We start from the raw sequence: 20,038 nt of genomic DNA on the forward strand, positions 1-20,038 counted from the left end.
GGAGAATAACGAGGTAAAATTCAATTAACTCCCTTAATTGTAGAGACCGCAAGGTACAAGACAGAGTGATTAAACAGATGCTGAGAGCTTAAGAGGGCCTAATAAAGGTTACCAAATTGGACAAACGTCTTGAAGACAAGATGTTCTGAGCAGAAGGGAAAAATTATAAATGGTTCTGGCCTTTCTCCTTCAACCTATTTGAGTGCAATCATCAGGTTAGCCAATTACAGGAACAACAGGACGGCTGACCTGAAGAGGGCACGCAGCACATCAGCTCAGGATAGAAGCGCTGCCAGTGTGATGTTCCTCATTTTCTCACGCTGTGGCTCAGGTGGAATCAAAAGGCTGTGGTTTTTTACTTTAAGGTATATGATTTTCTTATGGATCTTTTTGCACTCTACCCTTTCTTACTTTTGTTTTCATGTATTGCTGCAGTTACTCTTGAGTTTCCCCTCGGGGATAAATAGAGAATATGTCATTCTATTTTATTCTGTTCTATTCTGTTCTATTCTATTTAACCGAAGCTGGTCTCAGAACATATCTGCACTGTAAAAAAATACACGCTTTGTTTATAGTTTAAATAAAAAATGTAGTGTTGTACTTGATATGAGCCACATTCATCTGTTCAGTCCAGAAAAATATCTTGTTTTAAGTTATTCAAAGACAACAATAATATCTGAATTGCTTGTAATAAGGAAAAAAAATTCCACTGGGTCATGAGAAATTTGCTTGAAACCAGAACAGTGTCTTAAAACAAGTAAATCTTCTTTTTTTTACTTGTTACAAGCAATTTAGACTAGGAATGGGAACCTTTCAGAATTGAAACGACACTGTGCCGATGCCCGGTACCTGGCAATCGGTGCCACTACTCAACAGTGCCAATTTTTTGTACTTTTTTGTGTTCATGTGGTAAAAAAATACCAATTTGTTAAATAACAAAATATAAAAAATTTCCAATTTAACATATTTATTCTTCAAAATATGACCTTGCAATGCTGTGTTCATGTCCAGCATGGAAAATCACCTCCTCTTCCACTTCCTCACAGTCACAAGGATGCATTTAGGTACCTAAACATGTTACCTTTTTGGTTTATGTGAATTTGTACCCGGTACTTTTGACAGAATTCGGTTGGGTACCTATAAAAGTTCCTAATTCAGACCTCATTTTTGTCTTTAAATAACTTAAACTAGAAATTTTTTGGGCTGGTCAGGTGAATGTGGCTCATATTAAGTCTAAAAATACACTTTCTACTGAAAGTAAGACAAAATCACATCAAAAGATTCAGATTTTCCTGTATACACCTTTACTGTGAGGATTGACATAGAACTAACAGTCACTTAGCTCAGCGTAGCATGTAGCAAAAAGCAGTGCTCCAAAATCAGCTGGTACCTCTAAATCTTTAAACCAGGGCAATTTGGGACCAACTGGCCGAGCTTTTTTTTTTTTTTTCAGCCCATTGCCCATCTTTCAATTTTTATTACATATATTTTAAATTAATGTAAATTAATGAAGATATAGTAGTCATTTAAAGGGGAAAAAAAAGCTAAAGCAGGTGTCCAGTGTTATTACTATTCCTTATTTTAAAAGAATGGAAAATGCACTATTTGTGTTTCATAGGAGCATGTTGTATCCCATGTTGTTTTGGGTATATTTTGCTAAATGTTTCTGAAGACACAGGCCTAGTATTTGTGCCGTATGGATGTTCAGTAACTTTATGCTGTGGAATGCAGTAAAGAAAACTGTTTTCATTTTTAAAATTACTTGCACGAGTATTTATTTTGCACAATTATGCTACAGACATATTTGATATCATGTACTGTAACATGAATGTTTAGTTTTGGCCCACGAACCTCCACCTTGAGGCGTCTTTGGGCACCCAGCCAACAAGATCAATCTGGTTTGTCAAGAGCAGAAAGAGGGACGCACTCACAAGATTCTTAATTTTTAAAGGAGTTATTTGCAGAGTATTTCCTGTTCTTATGCAGCATATTTTAAGGCTCTTTAAAATATGCAAAACTTCAGATTGAAATGTTTGGATGTTGTTACCTGTACACACAGCCAAATGAGCTTGTTCAAGTGCTTCTTCTGACTTTGCTTACCAGCTGCCCTAGCTTAACTGGTATAGATCTTTACAGACCTTAATGTGTTATAAATTTTAACTCCTACTCTCTGTGAGCAAACAATTATACTCTCATTTAACAACACTGGAAAAACTGAAATCTTATGAAGTGTTTTTGTCTTATTTTAAGTAGAAAATGTCGTTTTAGACTTAATAAGAGCTACATTCACCTAAGCAGTCCAGAAAAATGTCTTGTTTTAAGTCTGCCAATGGAACAATATAAAGGTTGTTTTAAGAAATTATTCTAGTTTCTATTTTTGTCTTTAAATAACTTAAAACAAGACATTTTTCTGGACTGACTAGATGAATGTGGCTCATACCAAGCATAACAAGACAATTTTTATGTAAAATAAGACAAAAACACCTGATTAAATTTCTTTTTTTTTGCAGTGAAGTGACCATATAAAGGTGAAACCTCCTCCCAGGTTGGTTTGCATACCGGAGATTACATTGTTGTGTCAGCCAGCACACATTTACATCTCTATCCAGTGAGCACTGTATGTATTTAAACACAGTTAGTGGCCTGAGAGTGTAATAATTCTTAGCTTGGGTTAAGCTGGTTTACCTGTATCATCAGTATAACTCATTAATCATTTGAGTTCGAGTAGTCTTCGAGTCTGTCAGGTTTTTTTCCTGTCTGAGGTCACGCCTACCTGACAAGTTGCTCATATTAAAGATTAAGTGGATCCATCCATCACTACAATAGCTTCAACGCCTTTCATTAAACTTCTTCGACTCACCGTTTCCACAATGACGCTGTCTGGGGTTCTTCCAGAAAACACAAAGCCCAGGTTTCTTGCTGCTCTCACAAGAGCTCCTTCATCTTTAAAGCAAAGAGAAATTAAATGTTACAAATAAAACACACAAAAGGAAAATTTCAGAGTAAGAACTACATTTTTTACTCAAAAGTAGTTCATGTTGACACACTTTCACTGAGAAAGCTGGGGACCAGGTAGCTGATGCTCCAGCTTGCAAGAGGATGCTGCAGGGTGAGAAAAATCTTTCTGCTTGTTTTTCACAGTTCACTTCACTACCCTTCTCTCTGCAGCCAATCCCCTCTCTGCTTCAAACCCTGAAGCTCCAGACGACTGTGATTGTTCGAGGCAATCAGGCAAAAAAAAAGTTTTTGTCTTATTAAAAGCTGTGCACAAGACGCAAAGCAGCAGTGTTTCTGTTATGAAATGGGTTCAGACCTGTTTCACTGGCTTAGAGATAAAGTTTGATGCATAAGAAGTCACAGCGACATCACGTTTAATGCAGATTGTTGTTTGTTGATCACTGCATGTCAATCAATTCTGCAATAACAGAAGCTGCAGATTTCCACGCTTTAATTCCTCCCAGGAGAGCTACTCTTTTGTTTAGAGTTGGAACTCTAATTGGAGCCTTGAGCAGTGACATTTTCAAGGTTTATTAGTTTCTTTTTTTATAGAAATTCACAGATTGCTTCCAGGGGAGACCACTGTGATGTAAACTGCGCACAAACAGAGAATAATAGAAGATATTTTTGTTTTTAGCCAGAATTAGCACCGCTTTCTGTCTCAGAAGATTCTTTTTTCTTTTCTTTCTTTTCGTGGATAATTTCAACAGAAAGAGTAAAATTTCCCACTTGTCAGAAAAGCCTTTATTTTTTCCCTTCTTTCATGAATATGCCGGTGAGTTTTGCTGGATTTTGCCTGAATAACAAAAATAACCTTTCTTTTATCATTATTTGGAACTTTTAGAAATATTTTCCACCTCTACAAGCTATGAGCTACATTTTTAACCTTTAATTTTAATTACAATTTTGATTGTTGGTGGTTCTCCTGTGAGCTGACAGAATGAGCTGTCCTGTCTGTAAAATTTCACATTTTACTTGGTGTATGGAGGTAGATATGACTATTCATAAATATTACTTACTCAAAAAGGGATATTAATCCATTTAAAAGGATAAACCCTCAGAGAAATATCACCAGTATTACACAATCATAGCAACTCATTATGATAGTCAGACTTGGCCAAAACTTTGTCATTCTGTGGTAAATACTCCAAATTCATGCACTCACTTTCACCTCATATTATAAATAATCAGAAATCAGAAAGACATTATCAATCCCAGAGGGAAAATTGCTTTTCTGTTACTGCTACACCTTCAAAAATAATTTTTAATTTTTGATAAAAATCAAAAGTTTTAAGATTTGAGAAATTACAAAATGTACAAATACAAGAGATTATAAAAGTAAAGATGTAAGAAATTACAAGCACAAGAAAGTGGAAAAAAATGGAAGCGTAAGTGCACGTGACATTGGATATAACTGTAAAATATAAGTATAACAATTGCTGAGAATATGATACTTAAAAGGAACACAAGTTATAGTTATAACATACTTAAATATGTATATTGCACAGCAGGAAATATGATGATCATAAATATATGATATAATGATAATCATAAATAAGATGGTGTGTCAAAGGTAGGTATATATTAGGAGATATTGTCCATGGTTGTCAGATGTCTCAAGATCAGAAAGAGGTTCAAAGAACCAGACGTGCACTGAGGATGAAACAGGATGTTTTTTAATATGATTCCTGGCTCTGCCCTGTCCTGGTGATTATATAAACGTCTTCATGAAAAACTGCAACCTGGAGGCTGCAGCAATGTTTTCCATTTGATGAGACAAAGAGGTCACTAGATGGAGAATTAAGTACTTCAACAAAAAGACTAAAAAAGTAAAGGCGCAGCAGCAGTGATGGAGAGCACCTGGAACCAAGTCCAGCCAGTATCTCCCTGAAGCTGCAGAACCAGCAAAGACAGCGCTTTTCTTGATTTTGCAGTTTCACTTCAACTTGCGTCACACATTAAGGAAAAGAAACAGCTGCAGGGGTTTGGAAATTTGGAATAACAACACTGAATATGGGCATAAAAAATTAACAGATTCTTTGTTTTTATGTTCATGGGTTTGTAACTGTGTGTCATCACAACAGTCATCAAGATCAATCTTTTCATGTTATTTTTCTGGTCTATATTTTCTACTTTACTTTAAAGTAATCTGAATCAGATGATCTGCTACTGGTTGTGTGTTATTTATTAAACTATTTAGTTTTTTTTTTCCATTCCTGTTTTTTTTTTCTGTATTCTGTGTTTTTTTTTAACTTTTAATGTATAGCATGTTTCCGATATGGAAATTCAAAAAAGTATATGCTACATTTAAATGTCAGCTCTATGGTTCAAAGTGTAGAATCTGTCATTTCCAAGAGCAGTGTTGCTCCCTTTCATCTCAAAATCTAAGCACATGTAGAAAAACATGTAGACGGGCACATTTTCTGTATATAATTTTGAGGATATGTTGCAAAGTAAAGAGGTGAGAAAAAATTTACTTTGATACTGTCTTGAGATAATGCTGATGTGTGTGTCATATGAATTTCATGTTTTCTTTTGTTTCTACTTTGAGTTCCCTGTACTCCTCAGCACACTGTGTGTATGACAGGGGTGTGATCTACCTGGAGAGGCTGCCTGGTAGGTGATATTTCCCTCCATGCGCTCTGGGACTGCAGTGTGACAGATGGCCATCATGGTCATGAACTCCTGGATGACAGCAGCTGTGGGCTAGAAGAAGAGGAAAGGGCACTTTGACTTTGAACATTCTTAACAAAACCTGTCACAACAAAATGGACACTGAACAACAGGTAAGACATTGGTACTGATACCGAACTGCAGGGAGGGCGCCGCTGGTTGAAAATCTCTGATCAGCTGCTGTGCATGCGTCTGCTCAATACTAAGACTCCTTTTCTTTTTCCTTATCAAACAAAAAGCTGTGCACACACAGGCACACACACTCTTTCTGTTGGCTATGGAGACTCTAATGAGAGATCTCCAACAGGAAACAAAATGAGCAAAATGACTGAAGGGGGAGGGCAAGTCAAAAGGCCTAGAGTAAATGAAAAACCACAGAGTCTATTACAGTCCAGGTGGCTGTGAGTGCCCCCTCAGCCTCCAAGCAGCATGCTAATCTGGTCTGGGTTGACAGGTATCCTCTGAAGGACATGCCACTGTGTACTGTGTGTATGTGTGAGTGTGTACTTTATATCATTAGGCTTGAAGGGCCAAATCTGCAACAATGAGAAGGTTTTTTTTTTATAAACACTTTAGACGTATATCCAGAGACTTTGAGCATCTCTGCTTCCTGCCTGCATTACAGTGATTATGAGAGCCATGGGAGTTACTGTGCTAAGCCTAAAAACAGACCTGCCATTACGCCCAAACAGGAACTTAATTCGTATGAATGTATTTATGGATGAGCTAAAAACATGATCCCAGCAAAATTTTTAACACTGGGACAAAAAAAAACATTTTTATGAATATGATGGAAGGATAAATAAATCAAGTAGTCATATGCAAGGAAAGACAAGAAAATTTAAACTAAAAATGTGTAACTATTCCTTTAATTTAACCTTAAAGCTCCTGTCAGGAGTTTTAAGCTACCTGGGAAACAGCCTGAAACTCATACTGATGTCTCTTTCTGACCCCTAAAAGCAAATAAGACTGTTAAAATATCGGTAACCTTGCAAATTTGTTGTTCTTAAGGTCTAAAAACAAAAGTGGAGGGTAGGCGTCAGACCAAACGCCTTAGAGCAACACCTTTTATTTTCATTTTTCATGACTAAAATATTAATATCTAACTGTAACAGGTGAGCTGGATGAGGATTTCATCAAGAAACAGCAACCACTTGTGTCTTAGACAAAATACTCTCGGAAAATACTCTCAGTCCACAGGGGGCGCCAAAATCAAAACAGTTCCTCACAGGAGCTTTTAACATCACCTGTTCCTCTGGGAAATAATAATAATAAATTTAGTCATCATTTAAGGATCTGGAAGATATTAAAAGTATCAATTAAGTAAATCCTTCACATGCCCTATCATGGGGGCATCTCAAAGCTCCAAAGTTTCATCCCTCCTTCCTCCACTTGCGTCCTCCCACCAGAGATAAATGGAAGAGATGTGAGGAAATGAAGAGAGGAGAGAGGATGGAGGAGATTCATTTTTAGAGCAATGGGAAATCCTCTCCTCTGATGCTCTAACAGCTGTTTTGTGTGTCTGCATATGCCCGCTGTAATAACTCTGATCAAACATAAAAAGTAACAGAGCTTTGTCTGTTCCTTTAACCTGTTTAACAAATACGTTACCATGAAGAAAACCTGCACTTTGTTTATAATGTGTGCTGTTTGAAACACACAGATCACTTTATTGGTAAAATGCGTCACTATTAAATTATATACGGTTTATTTAGCCTTTATCTAGAGCACATCTGATTGTGAGCTCTGAAACTTATCAACTTAATTAACCAAGTTTATTGTGACTCAGGGAGATATTATTCAGTAGATTTCAGTTTTCAGTATTGATCCTCTGCTATATTAATTCAGTGATGGTTGTGTTCCATATTTTTTGCTTTAAACTCACATCTAACACGTTTTGTTTTCAGCTCGTCTTTTCTCTCTCATTAATCTCTGTCGTCCTTGTGAAGTTTCATGTAGAGAAGTCGCCGCTGCTACAGCGTCCAATCAGAGACTGATATTCCAAATAGGGGCGTGTCTGTTGGTGAAAAGACTTAAACAAAACCTTCTCCTCCCTCCTTCCTCCTCTGAGCACAATTATTGCTTTGTGACAGCCTTCAATATGGTGACTTAGAAAGTACTTGCATTGCCACAGAGGAGAGAGGAGAGAGGAGAGAGGAGACTGCAGTTTATCATTTTGAGACACACCCCATATCATACTGCATCATTTTGCAGTATATTGAAGCCTATCATAAACCATCAGGTTTTATGGAAATGCATCACATGACACTGATTTGGGTTAGAATCCAAAGAGTAAAGATTCTAAACAAAAGTAAAAAATCTCTACGCTATGAGGGCCCCTACGAGCGAAGAAGTACAAACTAGTGTGTCTATTATCCACGCCAGGCAGGGAGTGCACGGCTCAATTAGATGTGACAGCTAATACTGTGCTGCAAGCTATCACCCACACTGACTCCAGGGCAGTCTGTGTTGAGTAACAGTGACGGACACTCATCACTGCAGACATGACCAGTGTGGACAAAGTTTAAGGGTCAAGAGAAACTTAAGCAGGGAGCCTGAACGAGCCAGTGAGTAAACAAACACCCACTAACGGACGACTCTGCGGGGTGCAGAATGAGTCCAGTGACTAAAGTGAAAAGCACCAGAGGGATTTTTATTTTTGTCATCACTATTAATTCCCCTCTCCTCCAGTCTGCCACCACACTGTATCAACACTTCTCCTGGAAAGTGCCTGCAGCTACGCCAACATGAGGTTGATAATCCACTCAAGCTATGTAAGTTTGAGGCATCATGGTGGCCACAAGGACAGAGGGGATCGTTTCATTCAGCTTCCATGTGTCATAAAAGAGATGGAAGCTTTGATAGTTTGTTGAGTGTGTCAAGTAATCCCTAGACTGAATATCATAACAAGCTTTATGTATTTCTCTAAGTTCTTTCAGTAACCTTGCTTGAGGTCAGTAATGACTCGGAGTGAGACGAAGAGATCAATACAAACCTCAAGCCTGTGCAGCATTACGAAGCCACGGCAAGCAGATGGAGCTTTACTATGCACAAAGGCTGGAGAGAACTTTTAAATGCTGCAAGAATCTGATTAGAAACAAGCTCTTAACTTACAAAATGTTGTTACGAGAAAGAAAAACTAAGGAGAAACTAGGCCAGAAGTATCTCTTTATGGATTCCAGAGAAATGAGACACTCTTCACGACTGGCCATGAAAGTTACAGCCAAACACTGCTGTAGCTTCATTTTCAGTAGAGACACAAAAAGCATTTTTGTAAAGCATTTCTGCCCTCAGTATAAGTCATTTAGTTCCTTCATTGCCCCACAATAGCGTTCTCAATATCCTCATTTTAGGCCATTCTGAAGATCTCGTTGAAACGCTCCATTTGGAGAATGACCTCCAGTAACCTCGCAACGTCACAGCCCTTTGTGCTCTGATTGGTCAGTTCTATCAGGAGGGGGTAGAGCCAGGGGACGGTTTTTGCAGCATGGCAGTATTTACAAAATCGCCACATTGAATGGGGCAGACCGAGCGAGTTTGCTGTTTGCCAAAACTTCACAGTAAGACATTGATAGCACTAATAAAACGGCAGAGTGTAGGATACGTCCTTTTGTATTGGACCCCGAGTCAGACCTGGACAGTTCTGCAGCTCAGGAGGAAGAAAATCTACCTTGACATAGATCATCTCAGGACGCTTCACTGTGGTGAGTCAAACCAGTACTGTAACATGTAGAGTTTATATGTGGAAATATAGGCAGACTTCACCAATAAACTATTTCTATAACAGGGCTCCATCCTGCTCCTTCACTTTTCTCTGTCTGTTTTATCCATCATGCTGAAAGTGTAGTCTATAGATCGCCTCTACCGTCAGTTCGTCACTATGTTATTACTGCAGCATTATTGTGGTCCAGGTTCACAGTGCATGTCAGAACAAGCATGCAAAAATCACAGCCTCACAAGTATTACGACGTCTGCTAAAACTACAGTGTTTTAACTGCTAATTCACCATGTAAAGCTGAGCTGCTCAGCAGAGCAGAGTCCCTGCATCCAGCACTGAGTCAAGTAAGCCAGAGCTAGTAGGGAGCTTTATTTATACTCGGCTCTTGGTGGGTGTATCCCTCGGTGGCGGTTGTGTGACTAACTGACATCACAGAGGAGGAGCAGCTTTATCAGATTACTCCAATAAAAAGAAAGGATCCTCGTGTCGTCACGAAGGTCGAAATCTCGAAGCCAAATGTCAATGACCCATTTACAGAGGCATCAAATCTCGTTCTAGGATATCAGAAAAGATACAATATCTCATTTTTTGAAAATTCAGGGGGTGTAAGGTCTTGTTTTCAACTTTATTATTTTATGTGTAAGTATTAAATCGCAGATCAGCATATGTCCCCTTTAAATTAATTTTTATATCAAACTCTGAAAGAGCAAAAGAAAGAGTGTTATCCAAATGTCGGATTCTCTTAGAAAACCTAAGACTCACCAAAGAGCGTGAATATTAAGACATCAACCCTCATCCAAAGCATTAGTGGAACACAACAGATTAATAGCACGCAGCTCATTACCAGGGATTTAGAGAGGCTGTGTTTTTTCACACAGCAGTTGGTTGAGCACCATAATTAGCAGTGGGCGCAGGGATATCAGTATGAAACTAAAGCTGATCCAAGACGAGCTGAATGTGAGGAGAGGTTCGGCTGTCATTACAAAGCAAACTTTACCGTGGGAGAGCTCCTTTCCCTGGGTGGTGATACTGTTAATTAGATGTGACAATCTGCCTCCCTCATGCTGTTCTGCAGCTGAGTGACTCAAACAGTCAATCAATCATAAGTTAAACTCATTTCATTACTACAGGTGGCTCTCACTGTCCTGTTATGGATCCACAATGTATATTTTCATGTTTTTAATCAATAAAAGATGTGGAAAGTTTTCATATTCATTAGGAAATACTGTTTTCATCAGTGTAGGGATGTTTGGTTTCCCTGTGGAGGAGCAAAACATGTCTTCATCCTGTCAAAATAAGCTAATTAAGTTGTTTTCCTTCTGTTTACAAAGTCCTGAAAAGAAGCAGTAATTAACGCCTCAGCAAGTTTCAAAACTGACATTAAAGAAAATGATGTCAATTTCTCATCAAAACATGACGTCTTGATTGAGAAAAACATGCTCTGCAAGAAAAAATATGCATGATAAATCCATCAGCAAACTGGAGTTCAGATAATCAGATTCAGTCCTTCCTAAATTTGTCCTCAAGAGCAGCCGTCCATGCAGCCGGGTGGCAGAGAAGCCTCGTGTTACTTACATGATTACTTTGGAGGTTTTCCAGTAAGCTGGGGTCATTAAATCCCGCCTCGTCTGATGACTGTGTGCTGTGGCTGGAAAGGAGAGACAGCAAAGTCAAAACTACAGAACACACCTGAACGCTGGGACAGACAACGTGCTGTTGTGGCAGGAGACTAGTGGATCAGAGTGTCCTCTGACAAAGACCTGATTTTCCACTTGAGTATAACTCTTAATAACGGTTTTCCTGTTGAAATAATAAGATTGGGAGAAGTGGGTGTCATTACAGAGGGCTGCCTGAAAAGTAAACGCTAAGATTAGCTGTAAAACTCAAAACAGATGTTGTGCTACTGTGCAGCCTGCAGGCTTGTTTGTATTTGGAGGTTTGTTTTAAAAGTAATGTGTGATATATTAAAAACTTATATTGGAATCTCTTTCTAAGAGAAGAAAGAATGTGAAAAAGCCTCCAATAATCTCATTTCAGAGGTTGGGAGTTTCCTGATTTGGCATTTCAGCCCCAGAAAAAAGTCACGTGTCTGGGACCAGTATCAAAAAAAGGTCTGAAACTGGTACTGGAAACAGCCAGTGCTGTGTGCCAACAGTATTGACATTTGCTGAGAAAAGTATCAACTGCAGTGCAGACAGAATGTAAATGCAGCTCCCCTGGGCTCCTGTTATGTTATGTACAGTGTGAGTGTTTGAGATTCTGTCCACGCTCGCAGAGAAAGAGCGTTCCTGAAATGGGACTTTGTCTGTTCACAAAGCACAAAGGATCCAGCATCAGTCATTTCATTCATTTCACCTTCATATATTATATTCACTTCAGGATTTGCATGAATAGTATTATTAAGAGAACACTATTTATTTAAAAAGACTCTTTTTTTTTTTTTTTTTGCAACTCTGGGACGCAGCATGTGAGTTTCTGATGGCTAAAACCGACCATATTTCTCAAACATTAATCAAAGCCAGGCTGTGATAAATGACTGCGAGTACAATTAGTCTCTCATACTCTAAGCAGAAATCATTTTTGTTCCTGGCAACAGGCAAAGTAATTCAATATATTGCAGTCCATTAGGAATATAGTGCAAGACAGAAAGAAACGACACAATCTTTCATCAATGACAGAAAGTCATGCTGACCCCGGAAAACAAGATTTTGGATTGTAGAAAGGTTTTTTTTATCTGTGAAAGAAAAGGATGTTTTTCTGCTTTCTAACAGTGCCTTCAGGCAGTGATTTTGTCTGTAACTACCAGCCGCTTGCCTGCTGTCTGGTGGCCATCGATTCATGATTCTGTGATAAATGGAGTCCTATAGATCAGGTCGACAGCAGCTTTGTCCGTGGCACCGAGGCTTGATAGAAATGTTAGTGAGGCTGCCATTAGCAATCATAAAGTCTTTTAATCCCACAGGATACTCTGTCCTGAGCTCTAAGAGCCACGTAGCCAGCTGGCCAGTATAACCTCCATCTCCTGATTCACATACACAGGTTTGAGAAGAAAGGAATAAAGAAAAAATGCAGGGATGCAATTTAACAGCAAGGCAAAATCGATACGTCTAAACATCGTAGATGCACTTGAAGTTGGGAGCTTAATCACGCCTGCAGGCTACACTAACCTATGTCAGGAGGAGATGTGGAAACATGTCTGCGTTTTGTATTTCTCCACAAACACAAAGCAAACACATAAAGGTGGATGAAAATGAGTAAATCACTGTTTGTAGCATTTCTAGAGGGAAGCAGCCCCGAGCCGCAGAATCTCAGAGTCGATTGTCTTGATGAGATTTCTGAGGCACGGGGCTGGGTGTGGAGGAACGGTCAGTTATTGATTATCTGCCAGCACTCAGAGGTCCTGTCACTATGGGAACAAGAGCGCTGGCTGTTCACAGTCAATAGCCGGGGATGAGTACCAGATCAATCCAGTGACACAGCACTCTGTGCTTATAGAATTACATCTTACTCTTATTGTGTTTCACGCTGTTGATCTGATGTGATTTTAAAGTCTGAACAGTTCGGGTGTTGTCTTTAGAATCTATCAAACAGCAACAAATACAGACATTACACTTGTTTTTTTCTACATATGTTTCATTTTTTGGCAAATTCAGGCCTCTGACTTGATAGTTTCTTAAACAAACACAAGAGCAAAAAGAGACATGCTTATGAGGAGTCTCGCATTTTTAAAGCAGCAAGATTTAACATATTCTGGCTTAATAGGCATTAAAGAACAGGCCCCAATCCCCCATGCAAGTTATATAAAACACGCCCATGCAACTACTGCAAATCTCAACGCTAACGCACGGATCTCAGAAGCGGAGCAGTTTGAGTGTGAGTGTCAAGGAGAGAAAGACAGAGAAGAAGTAGAGGTGTTAGTTTGAAGTTAGCTCCAGAGAGGAGACTTCAGCCTCCAACACAACAAACAGTCAGCGCTGGAAGTAGGGATGGAACGGTTCATAAAAACCACGGTTCAGTTCTTATCACGGTTTTGTGGTCACGGTTTCTGGTTCGATGTAAATTGCTATTGTTTTTAACACCCCAGATTACCATATACTCTAATAATCCACTTTAAAAGACTATTTTTAATCAATTCTGTTATGTATAGTCATAAAAAAACCTGTAAGAATGAGGCTGTTTCCCATTTCAAACATCATTAAAGCTCAGTGAAACATTGCTAGTTTCAACATGCCAACTCCTCAGTGAAGAAAGTCTCTATTGTCAACATCATAAACATGTTTAGAACTACAAATTAACTTTCTTCTGTCCATTCTTTTTTTATTATGTCAAAATATCAACCTGTGAGGGAGGACTGTCTGTCTATGTTTTGGATGGAGGAGGGACTCACACACGCTGACCATTGAGGATATCAAAACACGCTTTTACCTCAGATACTTTAAACACCAGAAAAGTAATAATTGTCGTCTTTAAAAAAATCTCTGGGGTCTGAAAAGTCATTGAATGTAGCGACAAAGTCTCTAAAGCCTGGCGCACACTACAGATTGATAGAATCTTCACAGATCATCTTCTCTTAAATCATCTCTTAAATCTTAAGCACACTCTAACAACAAGATTTGAAAATACTGACTAGCACACACTACAGGATTTCACCAAGATTATTCGACCAGAGAGAGAGTGATGGACCACATGTGCTCAGTTGTTTGATCTGAGGTTTTTAGCGCACTGGTGGGACAAGAGGAGAGAGAAGCGGAGCTGTCTGCAGCGGTGCCTTTCATCCATTTCGCGCCCGCAGAGGGACAGAGGTGAAACTGTTGCTGTATCAGCCAATTATTGCATGATCTCACACCGATAAAACAACAGTTTGCTACTGAAAATGGCGTGGTTATGTGTTATTTTTAAAGGCGTTATTGAACTGGCTCGAGTGGGCCAGTGGAGCGCGCAGTCAGCTGACCCAGAGCCTTTCAGTTTCACTTTGAGCCTGCGTTTGTTGTCTGTTGTCCGGTCTCCCCCTTAAGGGGGCTCTCTCTAATTGGCTGTTGTCATCCTCAGTGAGAATGAATGTTATTATCATCCAGATAAATATCAAACATGTTTGAAAATTATCAGGGTGGCTCCGACGAGTCTGTGAGACGATCGTGGGGCTAAAGATTCATCTGTCAACCACTCACACTAGAAGATAATCTTGGCTGAACGTCGGGGCCGATTTTAGTCCCCGACCAGATTTCTTCCCCGATTGTTGGGAGGACCAAATCTGGGATAAATCAAGCTGAGAATCCTGTAGTGTGAGCCAGGCTTAAGTTGGCAAAACTTAGTTGCAGTTTCCTTCCCCCATCATCAGAGCTCACACTGAATCTAAAGAGCTCCCAGACAGCAGAACAACACATCGCCACTGGTACACCCTCTGACTTTGTCTTCTCCACTTGTCATGTACACAACCATAGACTGTAAAAAAAATTGACATCATCTTGCTTGGCTTGAAGTGAGGTCACCACTGCTCCCCCTGGTGGCTGGCTGCAGCATAGGTAAAAAAAATCCATCTCTCCAGTCATCCCAGATGGGCTGTGATCAAAGTCTAAAAAATTAATACACATCTTAGAAATGCTTCTCACATCTGATTGTTGTGGTGATTTGAAGATGTAATTTGGCTGCCTTGTATTCAAGTCCTCTTTTCTCTGAAAAGTTTTGTTTTCATTAGTTATAAGAGGTTAAAAATGAGGTTTTACGTCACAATGATTGACAGCTGCTGTTCTTGTGTATTTTTTTCGGTCCAGAGCTGGAGTCAGGAAGTGATTAGACTCTCAAAAGAAAAAAAATAATGTACCAACACACAGGATTCCCCACAAAGTGTGCTGTTGTACTCCTTCCCCTCGAGTTCTGCATTCGTATGATCGGCGCTTCAACCTGAGTCGTAAAATGAAGAAAAAAGGAAAACGCGCCCCGAATGAAGCACACGCGCCCCGAATCAAGTGAGGAAAATCAAACAGTTCGTTTTTTTTCATAAACCGTTCCATCCCTAGCTGGGAGTGTTGGATCTGTCAAACCAGCTGAATGTACAAAAGCCTGTTAGAAAGCCACAACAAAGAGCATAATAATACTTCAATATCATACTGGCAACATGTTCAATCACATCTCTTTGAGGCTGTTCCTCAACATTTATATACATCGAATCAAAAGCCACAGTCACATACAGACACGTCCCAGGGGAACTGAATGCACAAAGAGGAAAAAACAACAACAGAGAAGTACACTGAGGTATTGTTTTCAAAGTCACGGTTTCCACAAGGCAAGGCAGCACTGATACGTCACAGAAGCAGAGGGCAAAGAAACAACCATTTCACAACCAGTCATCTTACCAGTCGTCCTCTGCAAAACTACCGTCCTCAGCCTCAGGGACGTGACTGTTGGAGAAAAGATGAGCTTGTTCATACTGCGTGGTGTTAACATGTTGGGCTGTGAATGCACAGACTCTCAAGTCAATGCTATGCATGATCCAGCAGGTTGTTAGTTTATGAAGGTTAGGGAGGTAGAAAGGTGTTGGAGTTATGGTGGCAGCATGGATTATTTCAGGGTCATTTTTAGTTTGAAGTCATTCAGCTTTCATTCTGAAGTGTTAATTATGAAGATGCAACTAGAAACTAGTCAGCACAGAGAGTACAGAGAGTGAGATGACAACAAGTTACTCTAAGTCTGTAATCTAACGTTCAAAAAGCCTGTGTCTGGATTTTTTCTGCCACCAGTGGTCACCAGTTGTTACTTATTTCCGAGCTCTGAAGCTGCACTTCCTGTCAGTATGTATTATGTGTTGGCCACTGACGAATGTAGTAATTAAAACAACAAAATCACAAACCGAGTGTGGTCTGAGAGCGCATTGCTCAAAATAAGGCTGAAACTTGTCCTCTCTGGCAGACTAACCACAGCGGAGAGCTCTGTCATCTGTGCAGAGAGGAGCTGAGCAGACACTGTGCTCCAGTGACCGTTATGACTCCATAAAAAACAAACCCATCCAAACATCGGCTCATACAGAATTTAAAAACCTTCTCTCCTCTCTCTGACTTAAAAAAAACTGAGACATAATTTTCCACATTTGTCACTTGAGTCCATCTAAAAAACATGTTCCCACTCTACTCCAAAATTAATAACACTCAGGAGGATTGTGGCAGCCTTTCTAACCCAATAGTCTATCTCCTTGAGATTTGGACGCCAATCCAGTGGAATTAATTAATGTCTACACCCTTGGGGTTGGCTTTATTAATTACAGCAGCACTTAATTTGTGGTGAGGAACACATGCAAGCGGCAGTGTCAGGGGGGCTTTGTGTGTGTGCCGGCACCAAAGTACAAGTCACGCCACAGAGAAAGTGCTACGTACTTCCATGTTTATTCATTTAAATTAAGGACTATAAAAATAACGACTGTGTGGGTTGGGAAATCACGACACATGTGCCTGGTGTACGATAGAACTTAATGTCCCTTTAGCTTAGTTTGTAACAACAAACATATTAACTATTATGTGAAAAGCACATTTAGAGAAATATTAAAGATGCTGTGAGGAGGATCTGTTTTAATTGCACTCCCTCGCCCTCTTGTGGCCTGGAGTCTCTGCACGCTGTATTAAAATTACTTTTAGTTTGTTTTGTAATTAAATGGAGATTGGATCAAAACACATTTTCTTTGTTCAAGACAACTTTTTACTGGATACAACATCAAGGCAAGGTATTTATCAGTAAAGCTACGTAGCACTACCGTTTGAAATGTGACATCAAGCAGACATTGTCTGTAGCGCTATCGGTAGCATAGGTGCTCCAACGTATCTGTGGGTTAACGTGACAACAAGTAAACCCTGTCAGTTTGTAAGTGGCTTAGTAGCTGTTTATATTTAGCACAGCTGGCAGTCTGGTGCTCTACGACATGTCCGTAATGTGAAATGTTTGTAAATCCTGGTTAGCTATGTCCTGCCAGTCATCTACCAAGCAGAGCAAACATAACCTCACTCTTCACTTTATTGATAGACTCTCAAGTTTGAAGAGACCACTGCAGAATAACTGCTGACTGTGGGTTGGAATGTACATTAGCACAAACAGTTTAGCCCTGGTATTATAGAGTGATACAGCTAAAGCTAAAGGCTAATTAGCCTTTAGCTCAGGCTGTATCACTCTCCTGTTTATCTTTCTTCTGCTCTTCTGTCCTGTTTCTGTCTGACAGTTAGGCTCCTGTGTCCACCATCACTATAAAATTAATCACAGAAATCGTTTTCAGCAGAAAAAACACATCATAGTGACTTGCCGTGCCGTAAATCAATCCGGCCCTGGTTAGGCCCAATCAGGAACCTAAGAAGTAGCAATTTAAAATTAAAATAACCTGTAACCGGCGATACTGGTGCTTATAATCTCATTTTAAAGTGTGGATTACAGTCAGGCATATATCTAGAAGGGAACCTTCTTTAGATCACTTTTCAACTCCTCACAGCCCCTCGAAGAAAAAACTATCAGAAAAAATGTCAGATTAGGTTTTGGGAGAAAAAATTGTCCATACAGCCCTACTTTACTTTACTGCTACTGTTAAAATCAGAAAAGTGGCCTGTACTGTACATAGCTTTTGAAAAAACTCTTGTTTTGGAAACCTAAATGATGGCACCATCAAAAACAGCCCTGCCTCATTATAAACTGGCTTTTTCTCTCTGATATGGAACGCTCATCCATATTTATCAGTTGCATAAGAGGGAGTCCTTGTTGCAGAGAATCAAAGGAAAACATCTCTGCTTGGGATAAAAGGGAGACAGAGAGAGAGACTGCTGTCTCATTTCAACCTTTGTAGAGAGGAGTGTCTCTCCCTGACGGCCAGCGGGGTTGACCCAATTAAATAAGAGTTTAAAAAAACGAAAAACGAAAAGAAAGAAAGTCTTTTCCTAAAACATCTTTGTGCCTAAAAATGGAAAGAACTGACTGACTGAAGCAGGAAGAGTTTAAAGAAGTGTATCACCACATCAGCAACAAGTACGCCATGTCTTTGATTCTGATATCAACAAGGAGACATTGTCTGTATCCATGCTGTGAGCTTTGGTACAGAGCACGCCAGATAAAACACTCTTTTGTCCTTCAGCCTGCACTTCATCAATCAGGTTTTTAATTGAATCCTAATGGGATTAATCATGTACTGTCACGCCTGCACTTACTTTGCTTCTGTGAAGATGCTCTGCTCTCCCACTTGGTTTGCATTCATTGAAGCTAATTATCTAACACACTCCAATAAATGCCACCATATTCAGATGGAAAAACATTAAGGGCCGACTTAATGAAAGGCAGATTTAATAGAAAAGCTTTAATGTCAGTGAGGCGTTTGGGAAAAGAAAACTGTGGACTGTGAAACTAATCATAATGTCATAATCTGTATTGTTATCATCAACCTTGTTTTTGACTTGTGAAGAGAATTTTAATCTCTGCACCTTTTGGGGAGAGTACTGAAATATTTAGCTGGTTTTACACAAAGTCTTCAACGTGACAAACGAAGGACGAAAGCCTGCAGAAGAGGGTGAAGTGCCTTTGCTTGCAAACGTCTGGCTGTCTTTTATTTATAGTTTATGTTGAGAGGAGCACTGATGCAGCTGCTAATGAGAAGGCGAGGGAGGAGAGGAAGAGACGCCAGATGTACAGCGATGCACACTCGGCATTTAATGATGGTGAGAGCAGAGGTAACGGCGGCGGGTGCAAACGGGGAAGCAGGTTTAAAAAGTAAGGAAAACATAACGTACCCATAAGCCACCCCGGCAATGGTGCATTTTTTGAACTGCATCACGTTGCAAGTGAGGGTCCCAGTCTTGTCAGAGAAAATGTATTTCACCTGGATTGGAAAAGGAGACAGAATGAGACTAAATTTTAAATAGTGCTGTCAGGCAATTAGAAAAATCTAATTAATTACAGGATTTGTAATTAATTAATCTAATTAATCACATTGGCATTACAAAATTGTAGTGTATGACTAATCAAATGAATACACAAAGAAGAGAAGAATTGTAAATCCACATTTTTTTCAACTGGCTAAAATAAAAATGTCTCTGTTTGCTGCCATTGACGTCTTAAGAGGCGGGTCTGGCAGACTTTGTCAACTAAAATCCTGCTCGGAAACGACTGTGGGTGAGAGCGGTGCACTCCTTGGTTGAGAGATCAGCATGGATATGAGGAGAAGATGTGATGACAGAGGCATAGCGAGACGCTGTAAGTTAGAAAAGTTCAGGCAGCTCATGCTCAAACTGAGGATGTGTCGAGGTAGTTCAGAGAGAAAGAGTGGTGCAATCGTGAGAGAGATGACAGAGATCATGAAAAGGATCAAAAGATGGCACGCCGAGATAAATGCGATCCAAAAAAGTACGGTTTGTCTGTTTTTGGATCAAAAACAGGAAGAGTGATATAAAGGAAGAGAGTCTATCTTCTTAGGTAGTTTTCAGTGTTTTCATGGTCATAGAAAACAATATTATTTGGGTCTTGAAAGATCGTTCAAGATGCGCTGTAAATGACTGGCAGCGAATGAGTTGGTTGTGCTTATTTTCATTTTAACTGTCATTTATTGATTTTTGCACTAATTATAAAACATCTTACAGTACATATTTGTAAAGCAATATTTGCAACCACGCTAATTTTTATAACACATTAATTTAA

At 39.5% G+C, this 20,038-nt stretch overlaps 1 protein-coding gene across 2 annotated transcripts in view; it reads right to left on the bottom strand.

The window, feature by feature from the left end:
• The window catches only part of atp8a1 (ATPase phospholipid transporting 8A1), a 143,193-nt gene that overhangs the window by 63,152 nt on the left and 60,003 nt on the right, over positions 1-20,038 (bottom strand). The window contains exons 14-18 of one of the 2 annotated variants that reach the window (XM_074673514.1): positions 19,135-19,223; positions 15,742-15,786; positions 10,964-11,036; positions 5,598-5,703; positions 2,861-2,943 (exon numbers count right to left, since the gene is read on the bottom strand). In XM_074673514.1, the coding sequence (XP_074529615.1) occupies positions 2,861-2,943; positions 5,598-5,703; positions 10,964-11,036; positions 15,742-15,786; positions 19,135-19,223 (396 nt within the window). The remainder of the gene's footprint in view (positions 1-2,860; positions 2,944-5,597; positions 5,704-10,963; positions 11,037-15,741; positions 15,787-19,134; positions 19,224-20,038) is intronic. The other variant, XM_074673515.1, reaches the window with a different exon arrangement.

Source organism: Halichoeres trimaculatus, unplaced genomic scaffold (genome assembly GCF_033239565.1).
Source record: "Halichoeres trimaculatus isolate MK-OKI-2021-1 unplaced genomic scaffold, fHalTri1.1 fHalTri1_scaffold_7, whole genome shotgun sequence".
NCBI lineage: Eukaryota > Metazoa > Chordata > Actinopteri > Labriformes > Labridae > Halichoeres > Halichoeres trimaculatus.